Below are 17356 nucleotides of genomic sequence, written 5' to 3' on the forward strand. Positions count from 1 at the left end.
GCTGTACATTAACATTAGAATAATATAATACTATGATTACTAACCAAATTAAATTAAATTGTAAAATGGAAAATGATTAGTAGATCAGTAGCTATTAAAATAGATATAAGATGTATTGGGAACATAATTTAGTAATAATAAACAGCATTTAAAAATCAATATCAGAATTGAAGGGCTTCTATATCATCTGAGCAACGCCGGGCAATACATAGAATTATCAAATTTAGTATACTGTACTGTCTGACGTAACATAATTTAAACTTTGAAGGTACTGTTGTAACTTTCACTTGCCCAAATAATGCCGGGCAAAGCCTGGAAATGTCTGTCTTCGATTGGTAAATATGTACGTACATATAATTAGATGTATCTAATCTACATCTAATAAGATGTATTGTGAACATAATTTCGTAATAATAAAAAGCATTTAAAAATCAAAAATACTTTGCCGTTTTGCTCATTTTGGTCATCAATATAAGTGGAAGTATCATCCGCCATTACGATGGTGAAAAATAATCGTAATAGACACGTTTGAAAATACTCCCTCAAACTTCTTCCTGACGTTTATCCAGCGTTTTTTTTAGCCTCATCTCACTTTTTAAATTTATCACGAATTGATAATCACATATATATTTTTGTTCGAAGTGCTGGATTTTTTTTTTATTAAAATGGCAGTATCACCGCGATCTCGTTCACTAGGATGTGTTGTTCAATAATCCGAGTATCCATTTATCTTTATATAACTCTTTTGTGAAAAGTGTTTTTCTGATATTAGTGCTAGATCGATGTTGTTTGTCTTTAAAAACACTTCATGTTCATGGACTAGTTCATGGACTCTCTGATTGAGTCCGTTTGCATTCCATGTTAATGTGCGTAGGGAATTATCTGTCATTTTTATTATGTTTACTTCGAATGATTTTCAATTTTTTCCACTCTGGTTATGAGCCAGTTGAATTGTTGTTTTATTTCAGTTTGAAAGTCACATAGCAACTGCATCATGTCACCGATGGTAGGTTCAGTTAATTTATTTTTCTGCCCGATATCTTGTTTGCTTTTGTCTTGGGACTTAGCTGCTTCACTATATGTTTTGTCCGCAGTTGTTTGTTTATCAACAACTTGAATTTGATTTTGTTGTACGCGTTGCATTACTGTTAACTTTTTGGGTTTTGATGCTTTTATCTTTTTTTTATAGACCTCACACCCCCTGTAGCTATCTGGATGTCCTTGCTGGCCACACAGGGCACAAGTTGGGGGAACATTTTTCTGCTTGTTGCATTTTGTTGTGTGATGGTCTGCGGCACTCTTTGCAAAAAATTTTTGTATGCCCAAGCTGTCGACAGTTTGTACACTGAGGGATATCTTTTACTTTCGTTGTTGGTTCAATTGTTACTCTGAATGTAGAAGTTTTTTAATACCATATACTTCTTTGCACTTTTCTTTTGGCACCAGGTCTACAAAAACTAGTGGGAAATGTTTTATTTTTCTTTCACCATCGGTTGTAAATTCCTTGATAATAATATAAAATACCCGACTATAGATTATAATATTCATTTTGAACAGAAAATTGACAGATTTTGAGACATCGACCGAACAACACCAAAATATATAAAAACCGCACGATTTAAAAAACACATATATCTCCGAATCTGGAGCTAATCAACATTTTTTATTACCAGATTCGTGTTTACTGGGCATAGATCTATAAGAAAAGTCATATCTCGTCTCTGAACCAAAAAAAAGTCGTCATTTGTCGAACAGTGTTATATAGCGGATGTATAATACAGATTTCATGTCATTGCGTGGGAGTTTTTCGCTCCCTGACTCCAAACCTATGGAATTGTAATTCTATATTAAAAACTATAAAATTATACATATGTATACACATTTGTATATTTTTGCACGGGCGTATTCCATGAGAGTTCTTCGCTTTCGGGCTCCAAACCTTTCCAAAATACGTTTTCCATCTTAAAGTATCATGAAATGGCATATATCAAATTTGGAGGTTTTATATTGAAAACTGTAGAGTTGCATAACGTTATATACAATTACCCGGCATTGCTCGGACATTTATACGTGGGTGTACCCTGATTAAGGACTCGGAGCCTTTCCAAAATCTATGAGATAGTGTATACAATTTTTTTTGATTAGATATATATATTTTTTTTTTTAAATCGGATATTTTTGAACGCGTGTCGTGGGTTCGCTATCCCTCTTCCAGGGCCTTTGACAATATGAAAATAATAATTCTTGCCCGTATATTATAATTATATTATATATTATATAATACAAACCTGCCGCGTAATTAATTAAAGTTTTAACCCGGTGAATTAGACGGGTGCCGATTTGGAACTTTCCCCTTTGATCAACTCTCAAAACGTGCTGGGGTACGTACAATATAATAGTACCTTGTGCCTTTGGGTTTTCCGAGTAGTACTCTATAGTTTGACTACAAAATGACGGTTCGGATCCGAAACGATGGCTCGGACTTTCAGTCACTAAAGCATGTTAAAAGTTAGCTTGTTTAAATTTCACCCTACCAGAGATCTAATCTTTGGATGGTTCCATTTGATTAATACAGATCGTTTGAAACATAGTGCTATTTAATTTAATTAATTTTCAAATTCAATTTCAAGTTTGAAATATAGAAATCTGCGTATATGCATAGAAATTTCAATACAATTATTTAATTTATTCTCAAGTAAAAGCCCTTATATAAATAAAGAGCGGAATCCAATACAATTTAAATTTTCTGCATAAAGGCTCCAGTAATTCTATATAGAAAATTAACGATCGTCAATCAACATTGTAAAGTAAACGTTTCATTTCACTTTGAACATTCGACTCAAAGGATAATAGTTTATACGAGAGACGTTCTATAATAAAATTTTGACGACTTTCGCAACGCGAACATTCTCAGACATTATAATGTAAAGTACTGACTAGAGTACCCGGCTTTGGCCGGGATACATTCTTTTATTATTGAAATAAAGCTTCTTTATAGAGTTGGATTAATGGTACTGACCAAGTGTTGTATCAATACAAATACAGTATTTGAAAGCGTCACTATATGCATTTTTTTAACAAGCATTTTACTAGCCTCACTCTCTTAGTTCAGTGATATTCCTGCCCGTCAAAAAATGTGATCTCATTTTGAAGCAATTCCACACTTTAAGATCACTTTGATATTTTACCGATATACGGGCGCTAAATAACATTAAGTTAATGTCTCTGACGTAAAGCCAGAGGAGTTTAATAATTAACAAACTTATTAAAATTTACATCGGAATCTGGTGTCAAATTGAAGCGATGATAGCTAGCTATCCATACTCGGGGTTCTACCACCCCTTTGCAACTTAATTGAATAGTGGTCTTGTCACGCGCGGTTTTGTCGGGGCGCTTATGTCGGTGTGGTTTTTGACCGCGCGCTTAAATCGGGATACCACACTATAAATAGGGTACTATTTATCGGCCCGGCAAATAAAAAGAATGCTCCTCTTTAAAATAGCTCGCACTACAGATTCGGTTTTCGTCCGGCAAATCAAACGTCAAATGGGTTGTCAGTAACAAAAATAAAATTTGACAAAAATAAATACCGACCCTAACAACATAAGCTTAAATGAATAGGGCCAACCCTAACTTAACATAACCTAGCCTAACCTTTAAATAAATAAGTGTTGGCCGCTAAGATATTACGATTACCCAGTGAAAATGTAACTGGTTATGATTTGACTGACACGTCAAATTTTATTTTTGTTACTGGCAACCCGTTTGACGTTTGATTTGCCGGGAGAACGCCGATTCTGTCGTGCGAGCTATTTTAGAAATGTTAATTTGACAATAAATGTCGTTTTGACATTTGTCGTGTAATTTATTTTACAGCCGTGCCAAAAATATTATCCCTTATAAATAAGTAAATTAAATTGAGCAATTCAATTGATTTTTTAATCTGATTTTTTGGCGATAAATGACTATTTTTACACGCTTTTTAATAACTTCACTTTGTTAATTTAGTTCCTGCCCGTCATAATATTGTGATTTTATATTGACCCACTTTCACTCTTTAGATCGCTTTGATATTGTAACGTATGCCGCCGGTTAAGTGCAATCGGATTAGGCCGAGTAGCATCCCAGAGACTGTGCGACCGTTATAATTGGTTTCGAGGATTATCTCCAGACTAAGTGCAAGTCGGCTAAACAATGGATGGACTTAGCGGTCGATAGTGGCACCCAGCCCCTTCCCACTGGAATTTTTAGAACTGACAACGTGAAAGCGTGGAACTGCATATCTGGTACGTGACCATTACAATAGGTAAACAAACGTATCCAGGAAGATGCCCTGAGCGACCTGTCTTTTATAAGGAGGTACTTAGACCATATCAAGGCATTCTGGACGGAGCATTGCCAGTGCATGTATATCTTGAATCAACAATAAATGCTGTGAAGCGACTTTGGCCTTTTACTTGGATCCTCCACCCACCCCTACGCAACAATATTTTACTGATATACGGAAGTTGGCTCGAATTAAAGTAAGCAAATGTCTTCGGCATGAATCTTGAGGAATTTAATCGTAAACGAAATCATCAGAATCGACTGTAAGATCGACACGATGACAGTTGTCTATCAGAAGCTCCTGTTTCACATTTTACATAGTTGCACAGTTACTTTTTTTACTTTATCTCATTGTATGTATATCGAGCACACTTTTTCATGTACATTTTAAATTCACAAATAAATAATATAAAAATAAAATGTATCGTTGTTATAAATTAATTTCTTAATATTTTCTTATGGCAAGTATTATATGACGATTTGTGCGTTGATGCATATTTGAATCAACACCCAATTTGTGACGTAGGTTGGTACAATCGAGCACTGTTTTACCGGTGAATTTGACAGTTTATTATGTAAATCGAAATTTTGACGTTCGAGCTCTTCCAGTTTAAAAGCTTCGAGAACATTGAAAATTACTTAAAAAATTTGACCTATTTTACCTGGTTATTTAAAAAAAATTCAACTTCTATAACTTATCCTCCTGTTATAAATTCTTTACAGTATATTTTTTTACATATTTTTTTTTCGGGTTTGAATTAAATTAAAAATTTCGATCAAAATTAATTTTTTAATAGGTTAGAATTTTTTAGAATGTGATGGGTTGTGTGATTTTGTAAAGAGAACTATGTATCTAAAAAAATCGCTCTCAGACGTGATGAGAATAATTAGGCTTTGTATTATATAATTAGGCTTTGGTAATGCATAAAAGAAAATTTTTCCCTGGATAATCTTTCTTGTTACAAGTTTTATACCCTTTCAAACATAAAATATGGAGGTTTTTCACTTCATCGGAATTCATTGGGCTTACATTTAATCAAATGCTTCATTAAATGAATAAGTGATTTTGCTTTCATAGTAATACGCTTTTTGTAATTTCAAAGAACAATATACACGTATGTACATATAAGCGAATCGAATATTTATTTAAAAAATATTTCATATTGAAATTTATAAAATAAATGGTAAATCATTTTGAAAGTTAAAAAGATTTTACCGAAATTTTAAATCATAATATGTGGCTGAATATAAATTCGGGGAAACATGTTTTTTGTTCTGAAACAATTTTATATTGAGAGGGAAATTTCGCAGCAACTTAAGACGATTTTGAACTTCATATTTTCTTCTATATATATATATATATATATATATATATATATATATATATATATATATATATATATATATATATATATATATATATATATGTATATAATTAAAATTAAAAGAAATGTGTTGTTCGATCGCACGCGGTTGAATTTTTTTTAAATACCTTTTAATTATTTTTAATTTAATATTCATATTTAATTGTTTTATATGACAAAAGGGTAAAAACTACCGACCTACCTACATGTAAACAATATAAAAGATCAATAGGAAAATTAATTAATTAAATAATTTTTCAAAAGATGGCGGTAAATTATCTGCCAAGAGGAAACATTGGTAGCAAATAGTATATATAGAAGTTTTTTTTTTGCTATTGTATTTGTACATATGTATATACGTTTTGGCAGTGGTTTACCTGTGACGTACATATGTATGTATGTATGTATGTCGAATCGAAACGTCTATTATATGTAGTACAGCGAGCGTTATCTCAGACAGACACACAGAATAGTGATATTATGTATATGATATAATATTTATAAAGTATAATTTAATTCAAGATCTTTAATAATATTACTGTAAGTTTTGCTGTCCATAACGTGACGTTGACAATTACTTTTACCATCTAAAAAATATAATTTTCCATTAATCTAATATATAATTTTGAAAGAGACTTTGTATCTTTGGTTGGGAACTTCGTTAAGAAGACAAAGTTTCTATGATGACAATTCGATTGGCTTAATATTATATTTTTTTCGATTCAAATAAATTTATTAAAAACCAAATGAATATTTACTATTAGATTCTCCATATTTAAGCTGTTTATATAACAAATACTGAGCGAAGCCAGGTAAAACAACTGGTATAAAATATATACGTATTCAATAATAAATTAATATTATCAACAACTAACGTATTTTATATTAAAATTGTTATGTAAATATTTCAAAACACCAAACACGAACTCAAAACTAACAAAAAATACAAGTCAAATTATACGCACGAACAATGTTGTATTTTTTGACCAAAATGCAATGCGAAACTGAAACGAAATGTAATTGGCCATCGTGGGTCGAATGGGGGGTGAATGCGATAGCATGTACATTTTATGTAAGTTTCAAGTCAATAGTAAGAACTTTTAATTCAAATCAAACACTAACAATCATCAGTGATAATCAGTTAATTAAATCTCTCCAATAATAATCAGCATCTCGTTTAGCACCACCTGAACTGTCACCGAGTGAAGTTTCCGCATTTCCCAACGGAAGCCAACTGATGTACTACCTCAGCCAACGTTTGATTTAATTAAACCGGGACGGATCGATAAAGTTCCGAGCCATTTGTTAGCGAAATAGTGTAATCTGCCATTTGGGGTAACCATTCGATGACAATCACTTTATTCCCGGATCACTTCGATCTCATTTGCTGCGAACGCACCTTCTGATTACGTCGCTGCGAATTAGTCAGCGTCTATTGCAGTGGTTGAGAATAGTTTTCGAGCAACGACTATAATAGGGGAGGGTTTTCGAAATTGAAGTTTCAGATTTTAATAATATGTATAGAAAAAAAATCCGCTAGTCACTGTGCTGGACGCCAAAGGTCCGGTTAAAAATGTGAGTTTTTAGTTAAAATAATTTTTGTAGCTTATTACAAGCCTCTTCTTAGTTTGCCTTCGTTCGTTCTTCTGACAACATTTGGATTTGATATCCTACATTCTTCCGATCGTTTTAAAACTTTGCCATTTTGCGCGGTTCGGTCAACAAAATATGTACATATATTCTAATCAAATCCGCCAGTATGATGGCGAAGAATAATCGTAATAGACAAGTTTAAAAAATGCTACAATTTTGACCAACTTGAACGTCAAGTATATTCTTATTCAATAAATAAATATTTTATATTAAAATTTTATGAATGTAAATATTTCAAAACAAGAACTCAAAACTAACAAAAAATAAAAGTAAAATTCTACCGACCGTTATACGCACGGACAATGTTGAATGTCTTGACTAAAATGCAGTGCGAAACTGAAACGAAATGTAATTGGCCGTCGCGGGTTGAACAGGGTGAATGCAATACAGTTTTTATACTTAAAATTCGTCGTTTTACATATTAAAGTCGTCATTTTACAAATCAAATTAGTCGTTTTACAAATCAAATTCGTCATTTTATAAATCAAATTTGTCGTTTTACAAATTCGTCATGTTGTAAATCGTCATGTTGCAAATCGTCATGTTGCAAGCATCAATAATTTAATTCACATTTACGCAACATGATAGCATATTCAAAATTTCTGAAAAAACCTCTTCAATTGGATTCATCATTAGGTGAATATGGCGTCCTCTAACATTCTCTATGTATAATATATTCTCTATACATACATATTGTATTAAATATTCTTTTTTTTCCTATACATAATATTCTCTATAAAGTTTTCTATGTATAATAAAATGGATATAAAAAAATACATCCAATTGTTTAATTTGATTTGCAACATGACGAATTTGATTTGTAAAATGACGAATTTGATTTTTAAACGACGAATTTGATTTGTAAAACGATGAATTTAAAGTTTATAAACTGTAGCATGTACATTTTACGTAAGTCTTATTCCTCATACATTAGACTATCATATCTGTATAACTACATTTGAATATGTGCAGAGCAAGTCATGCTATCATGTTGCGTAAATGTTAATTAAATTATTGATGCTTGCAACATGACGAATTTGATTTGCAACATGACGAATTTGATTTGTAAAATGACGAATTTGATTTGTAAAACGACGAATTCAATTTGTAAAACGACAAATTTGATTTGTAAAATGATGAATTTGAAGTTTAAAAACTGTAGCATGTACATTTTACGTAAGTCTCATTCTACGTTAGCATATAATATCTGTATACCTACATTTGAATATGTGCAGAGCAACTCATGCTATCATGTTGCGTAAATGTTACTTAAATTATTGATGCTTGCAACATGACGAATTTGATTTGTAAAAATGACGACTTTGATTTGTAAAATGACGAATTTGATTTGTAAAACGACGAATTTGATTTGTAAAATGACGAATTTGATTTTTAAAACGCGGAATTTGATTTGTAAAACGACGAATTCAATTTGTAAAACGACAAATTTGATTTGTAAAATGATGAATTTGAAGTTTAAAAACTGTAGCATGTACATTTTACGTAAGTTTCATTCTACGTTAGCATATAATATCTGTATACCTACATTTGAATATGTGCACAGCTAGTCATGCTATCATGTGGCGTAAATGTTAGTAAAATTATTGATGCTTGCAACATGACGATTTACAACATGACGAATTTGATTTGCAATATGACGAATTCGATTTGTAAAACGACAAATTCAATTTGTAAAACGACGAATTCAATTTGTAAAACGACAAATTTGATTTGTAAAATGATGAATTTGAAGTTTAAAAACTGTAGCATGTACATTTTACTTAAGTCTCATTCTACGTTAGCCTATAATATCTGTATACCTACATTTGAATATGTGCACAGCTAGTCATGCTATCATGTGGCGTAAATGTTAATTAAATTATTGATGCTTGCAACATGACGAATTTGATTTGTAAATTGACGAATTTGATTTTTAAACGACGAATTTGATTTGTAAAACGATGAATTTAAAGTTTAAAAACTGTAGCATGTACATTTTACGTAAGTCTTATTCCACATACGTTAGACTATCATATCTGTATAACTACATTTGAATATGTGCAGAGCAAGTCATGCTATCATGTTGCGTAAATGTTAATTAAATTATTGATGCTTGCAACATGACGATTTACAACATGACGAATTTGATTTGCAACATGACGAATTTGATTTGTAAAATGACGAATTTGATTTTTTAAACGACGAATTTGATTTGTAAAACGACGAATTCAATTTGTAAAACAACAAATTTGATTTGTAAAATGACGAATTTGAAGTTTAAAAACTGTAGCATGTACATTTTACGCAAGTCTTATCTATGTTAGACTATCATATGTGTTTACCTACATTTTAATATGTGCACAGCTAGTCATGCTATCATGTGGCGTAAATGTTAATTAAATTATTGATGCTTGCAACATGACGAATTTGATTTGTAAAAATGACGACTTTGATTTGTAAAATGACGAATTCGATTTGAAAAACGACGAATTTGATTTGTAAAATGACGAATTTGATTTGTAAAACGACGAATTTGATTTGTAAAACGACGAATTCAATTTGTAAAACGACAAATTTGATTTGTAAAATGATGAATTTGAAGTTTAAAAACTGTAGCATGTACATTTTATGCAAGTCTCATTCAATGTTAGATTATCATATGTGTATACCTACATTTGAATATGTGCAGAGCTAGTCATGCTATCATGTGGCGTAAATGTTAATTAAATTATTGATGCTTGCAACATGACGAATTTGATTTGTAAAATGACGAATTTGAGGCTTAAAAACTGTAGCATGTACATTTTACGTAAGTCTCATTCTACGTTAGACTATCATATGTGTATACCTACATTTGAATATGTGCAGAGCTAGTCGTGCTATCATGTTGCGTAAAATGTTAATTAAATGATTGATGAGAACCGCACTTCATCGTGTCTCTTAACCGCATGCGGCTCCGGGGCCACAGATTTTCGACTACTTTTGTATAGATTTTTATTCGGGACACATTTGAGTCCTGGTCTGAGATAAAATCTCAGATGATGGTCGGACGGCGACCTCTCCATTCTGCGATTTACCCTTTGGGGAACACTTTAGCGAACACAGCCGTTCGTCTGTGTATGGGACGAGTAGTGCAAAAAAAAAAAAAGATGGCGAATAAAAGTAACTCCTCTTGGCCAGACGAGGATTTTCTTTCTCCGAGCTAGTTACAGCTCGGCTAAAAACGTCAGCTATTATCAAAAGGCTAAAGATATTTTTTCACGTCTACCAATTTCGCCCGCGCTGCTATAAATCGCCTACTCAAGATATACACGTCGGTACGTACGAGGAAATAAAGCAATTTAAGCGGGGATATCTAAAATGGAAATCTACTTAATACACATTCATATATCTATGTTACGTGTGTAATTTTTCGTTTTAAAATAAATAAATTAAGCTTATTCGAAATTTGGGGAAAGGGTTGTTCAGCTACAGTGTATACTCACCTTTAAGTTCGGTCGTGAGCCGTGCTTAGCTATAGTAGTTTAAAAGTATGGAAAAACGAGGCTCTAGTTGATGTAGAGTCGTAATGTGGTTATAAAAGCTCAAATAGAGATAAAATGCAATTTGAGAGTCGTTGAAAATTAAATTTATATGTACGTGCACAGTTGCAGTTTATTGCTATATTAAAACGATTACAATGATAGGTCATAAAAATACGTTTAGGATCGTTGTTTATTGCTTTTCTGTCACAGTTTTTATTTTCTCATTAAGTATCAAGAATTAAAACTTTACTCATTTTATAAAAATATAATTTTAATCGTTGAATTTTTTTGACAATATTAAATATATACATATATATATATATATATATATATATATATATATATATATATATATATATATATATATATATATATATATATATATATATATATATATATAATTGCCCAATTAATCTGTTTGTCTAGGTGTGTGTGTGTGGTGATGCTACATAATAGCATAATATAATAAACTAGATTATTTTTTTCCCTGGGTGGGTTTCAAACCCATGAGCCTCATACTGATAACTCGAACGCGCTACTATTGAGGTTATCTCAGATTTGAGTTATTATATATGCTCAAGTTATAATATATGCTCTTTTCATACAATTTGTATTTATGTATGTATTTCATTAGTGAAACTTTTTTCGATATAAGTTTCGAGTTTTTTTTTATTTAAAAATTTTATTCTTATAATGCAATCGATGGTATTTAATCAGGCTTATAATCTTTTGATCTTTTGTTGCCGTTCGGTCTTATCTTGCGTGGTTTTGTCGGCGCGCTTATGTCGGTGTGGGTTTTTACCGCGCGATTAAGTCGGGGTACCACATTATAAATATTACACAACGGCAGTTGAATTGAATTTAGCGAGGAATCAAACCAATTAGCTGAATTCTTCGTGATAAATGACTATTTTTTACAAGATTTTATTAGCCTCACTCTGTTAGTTTAGTTCCTGTCCTGACATACCTGACATTAGCTAACATTGAAGTAAGTTCATGAAGCTAAAGGAATTTAATCAACAATCAATTTGTTAAAATTACATCGGAATTTTGTGTCACATCGAATGAATGACATCTAGCTATACAAATGTGGCTTTCTACCGCCCCTCTACAACTTACTAGCTAAACATTTGTTTTTTTACTCTCATTTATGTTTTAATATTATAAAAGACTAGCTGAACCCGGCATGCGTTTCAATGCCACAATAACGCACGCAATTCCCGTTCCCGTTCCCGTTCCCGTTGCGTTTCCGTTCCCGTTCCCGTTTCAAGTGATGGTTGGAGCTCAACTAACATCTCTTGAACGCCGTGTCATCATAAACCAACTGGTAACGTGGTTACCAACGAACAAATTTCCTTAACTACACAATGGTAGGTAATTTCCTTAACTACACAATGGTAAGCTTCAAACTTTCGCGTCGGTAAAATCGTAATTACGAATATTATTATTAAGACGTTTGTTCCCGTTTTTTTTTTCACAGTGAGCTTCCCGTACATGCATACAACAAATCCTGAAAGTTTCATCGTAATCGGTAAAGTGGTTTAGGAGCCTTTACGAGACAGACAGATAAACAGATATCCAATTTTATATAGCTTTAGTATATTATTAACTACATTATATTTTCGGATTAAAATTTCAATAAATTGTTAATGTTTGAAGATGATAAATAATAAAGGTTCAGTAATTGAAAATGTTTGTTATTTTATTTCCCAAAATAAGATGTCTTTGGTTATGAAATCTTAATTGACTTAAAACAGTGAACGAATTTTGTGATAAGCCAACGATACACAGAGCCTTTTATTTAAAAAAAAAATAATATTTTAAACGGAAATATTATTTAAAGGCTGGTTATATTTTTATGACAGACATTGTAAGCATTTGATGCGTTGCAACAAAATCAGGTGGGACGCATATTGAACGACCGAACCGGAGAGTCATCTCGATCGACCGTTCTAGATGCGTCCGCTCTTGTACAGGTGCGTGGCCATACATTACCGGCATGCAGGTCTACAAAGATTCGTCGAGTTAGCTAGCGATGATGCATGAGGGGATGGAAGTGGGTGAGTGGGTGGGTGGGTGGGTGGGGTGGTCAACTAACTCTTGGCGCTCCATTGGCCTCCTGGGGTCCTCCGGTGACGCTGACCAGTGTGGTGACCAGCCCGGCAACGCGGACCGCTTCAACGTTCGCCTGCACACACAACGTCAACGAAACGCTGCTTTTTATACACCCAATGATTGTTGGTATCATCATCAATTATAAAAAAAAAATAAACAAAAAAAAAAAATTGGAAAACCGGAAGTTGAGCACTCGAGATTTGACGCTGTGTTATGCGCCCTTGGTCTCGCGTCTAGTGTGCATGTGTAATTTAATCACCATCATTTTCAGCATTTCAACATATGTACTTTTGTGAATGAACCGTTCATATATCATGCTTCCATTCCTCTCCATTCTGAAGGACAGTCATCTCTATCTAATGAAAGATTTGGCTATTGAATAGAAATTCTAGAAATTTGTTTGTCATCACTAATAACTAGAGGACCGGAAGCGTGCCGTGCATTGTTAATTTTTATGATTCCATCGATCCTTTTTTTTGCACTCTAGCTTTGTAGTTTGTTCTATTTCCTGGAAAATAGACCCAAAACGCCCTATTTCCTGTAAAAAGCACGCTTCCGGTCCTACCTCTACTAATAACCATACTAACAACACACTTGTGAAGAGTCTCGGTGATTACAATAAAATGTCTATACCCTTTCACCCATATATACTGACTTGAAAAAACTGCATGCCATATATAATATTCCGTTTGTTACAGACATTACTAACAAACTAACCAGTAGATTCTATGACAGAATCACTAATAACCATACTAACACACTTGTGAAGTGTCTCGGTGATTATAACAAAATGTCTATACCCTTCAGGTATAACATACAGATTGCCTAAACAAAATCTGCTTTAGATCGTCGACTTTATAGAGTCTTTAATTAATATTATGTATTAGATGTATTATGAGCATTATAAGAATTGTAAATAGGTTTTTGAGCTCTTTTTTCTATTATGCTGTACATTAACATTAAAATGATATAATACTATGATTACTAACCAAATTAAATTAAAATGATCAGTAGATCAGTAGCTATTAAAATATATTTAAGATGTATTGAGAACATAATTTAGTAATAATAAACTGCATTTGAACATCAAAATACCTGGTGAGTTTTACTTAAGTAAGTTTCCCTTCTGTAGTTCTTACTTCATATATGTATGTACATAGGTCTAGGGATCCCAAATCAGAATATTCGAATACTTTTTATACGGACCTATTTTTTTCTTTTCAATCTACAGCACATTTAGTTCTATTTGATGTTACGGATAATGATTCTCATAAAATTTTAATAATATCTTGAACTTCTTAAAACTACGAATAAATATAATAATTTAAAGCTACTATTCGATATTCGAATATATGTATTCGATTATTTGGGATCCCTAATATGTACCCATCCATCTTATAGCTTTCTTTTGGGAATTGTTTGAGCACTTTTGTTGTCCATTTTCCCATTTTGCCATAATTACCATTTCAATCTCTACTCAAGTCATACTTTTAACAGAAGAGTCTCGGAACCGGGGAAAAACACTCTCAAGTGGGTAAAAATGAATTAATCTTAAGACGCAAAAAAAAAGCTCGGAAAACTAATATTTTCCACTTTAATGAACTTTGACTGAAGCCCTAAAACAATATTTGAATTTATAGCACATCAAAACTCCATTTTTTCAAAATTAATCAGTTGTTTTTGTTTTTAAAAACATTGATTAGGCTAATTTCCATCCAATCAATGTTTCTTAATTTTATTTTATTTAGAGTTTTAAAGCTATCAATAAAAGAGCTTTTTTAACACTGAATCTTTGTATATTCATTTTAAAATATACACTTTTAACTATCACTAATGTGTTGGAAGAACACTTTAATATTGGAACGATGAACTTAAGAGAATCGTATAACCGATTGCAATGTACTGTACTGACTGTCGTACTTCGGGTACGGTTTATATGCTGAAACTTATGATTTCAGTGTTTATTTTATAGTGATTAGATTCATCTTATTGCTTTTATGTTTTAATATTCAAACTGGATCAAAACGCGCTATATCAACGTGGGATACGTAAATTTCATATTTACAGTCTCCATACAAAGGGATTCAATAATAAGAATTTAAAATATTTCAGTTTGAGAATGGAGTAGGGATAATATTGGTGTAGATAAATTCATTATATGTATTTTGGAGTAGTGTTAGCGAAAGCAAAAAAATAATTCCGAGACCCCTGTTTTAACCCATGTGTTCATTTTCTGTCTCTCTTCGTTAAACCGAGCATACAACGTTTATACCATTATAATTGTGATAAATTATTCAGATGACAAGGATACTAGTGCCATCCTTATTGTTCGTGTTGAAATATGACCTAATAAATTAAATTAAAATGTAAAGATAAATTAATATTTTTTATAAATACGCCCATTTTTTTTTGTACTCAACAATTTTTTTAAAACAATTGTTTTGAAAATAATATAAAAAATATAATATAATATTATACGTGTATCATAAAGATGTAGAAATAACATGAAAGATAAAACAGTATAATAATTATTAAATTATTGAAAATAATGTAAATAAAAAAAAAAAGTTTATATTACATACGTTATGTGAATATAATTTTTAATTTATCCAGTTTTTTATTTAGTTTCATTTGTTTAATACATGGGAATGATTCAGTTTTAAAATGGCGGCATTTTTTTTTCATGATCATGGATATTTTAGCATTACTACTTGTCGCATGCAATCTATAATATAATATATGTAGCATAATGATGATAATGGAGCGTTTACACCGGCGGTAAAAATAGCCTTGTGAAAACCTTGCCGCATTTTATTTGGAAAAACTTTGGCATTGCTTTCATACGGGCTTTGTAATGATAATGACACGTTTACATCGGCGGTAATTTAATTTTAAACCGTTGATATAAACGCGTCATTATATTCGGCAACGCGCTTACACTGATTGTTGCTAATTCAATGCGAAATTCTCGTTTTGAAACATTATTGCAGTCGTCAGTGTAAACGCGTCTAATGATTTAATTCTAATGATAGTGAAGCGTTTACATAGGCGAGTGTGTACTGAATGAATGTTACAGAATATATCGCAAATATACATAAATTTCACTTCTACCGTACTTCAATTTATTTTTTTTTAAATTTGATAAATCAAATGTATCATATTTTCGCTGCGCTGCAAATGGTTGCAAGCCACGCGGCCGTATGCTCGTTTTATACTTTTGTCTCGGCTTTTGCCATTTTAAACTTGCCAGAAAGATCAAACTCAATTTTAAGAATTTTCAATCATCAATGTACATCGAAATGTTATCTGCGCAACCCCATGAATGTCTCGTCTTTCGTACATGCTGAAATTCAAACAGTCAAAATTCAATCGAAATGAGCAATTTGCAACCATTTGTAGCAAACCCCATATTTTAGACGTGAAGTTTTGATATAAAACACACTTGATTTTTCTTTTTAATTTATAGACTTTCAACGTTATGAAATTTTAGGTTAATATTCAAATCATTTGCTAAAATTTTCTTAAATAAAAAATGCTCCGGAAACAATAAAAGATTTATAGTGTGATTTTCAGATCAACTTATTTTAAATTCCAAATTTAAGCTTCTAATTAATTTGCTTTGTTCTCTAGCTTCTACGAAGTAGTAGAGTCCGTTCAAGAAAGAGCGACCTGGTTGGCAGTGTTCGTAACTACCGGTTGACTGCAAAGTATGCGTTACGCATATACATATATACATATGTATATATAAGGTGGGCTGAAAAGTTCGTAAGCTGACACATAGATAGCGCTACTAGTATTAAATCCACATGATTTTTAGTTAGCCCTAACCTTAAAAAGACACGTGTATAAATTTGACAGCTGTCGTACTATTAGTTTGTGAGTTATAGCATTTTGAGTGAAGCAACTTTTATTAGTTTGAAAAAATGGATAAAAAGGAATTTTGTGTGTTAATAAAGCATTGTTTTTCGGCGAAAAAAAATACTGTTGAAGCCAAGGTTTGGCTTGATAAACATTATTCGGACCTTGCACCAGGAAAATCAACCGTTGAGAAGTTTAAACGAGGCGAAATGAGAACCGAGGACGATGCACGCAGTGGACGCCCCAAAGAGGCTGCTACCGACGAAAACATCAAAAAAGTCCACAAAATAATTTTGGATAACCGTAAAGTGAAATTGATTGAGATAGCTGAGACCCTAAAGATATCAAAGGAACGTGTTGGACATATCGTGAATGAATATTTGGGTATGCGAAAGCTCTGTTCAAAGTGGGTGCCGCGCGAGCTCACAATCGACCAAAAACAACAACGAATTGATGATTCTGAGCAGTGTTTGGAGCTGTTCAATTGTAATAAACCCGAATTTTTGCGTCGATATG

At 32.1% G+C, this 17356-nt stretch overlaps 1 protein-coding gene across 1 annotated transcript in view; it reads right to left on the reverse strand.

The window, feature by feature from the left end:
• LOC143912864 (uncharacterized) overlaps nucleotides 1–17356 on the reverse strand; it is a 260640-nt gene that overhangs the window by 38289 nt on the left and 204995 nt on the right. Inside the window, exons 6-7 of the mRNA XM_077432304.1 lie at nucleotides 12966–13055; nucleotides 10526–10545 (exon numbers count right to left, since the gene is read on the reverse strand). Of these exons, the coding sequence (XP_077288430.1) occupies nucleotides 10526–10545; nucleotides 12966–13055 (110 nt within the window). The remainder of the gene's footprint in view (nucleotides 1–10525; nucleotides 10546–12965; nucleotides 13056–17356) is intronic.

This window comes from Arctopsyche grandis, chromosome 1, assembly GCF_051622035.1.
Source record: "Arctopsyche grandis isolate Sample6627 chromosome 1, ASM5162203v2, whole genome shotgun sequence".
In the NCBI taxonomy this organism is placed as follows: Eukaryota; Metazoa; Arthropoda; class Insecta; order Trichoptera; family Hydropsychidae; genus Arctopsyche; species Arctopsyche grandis.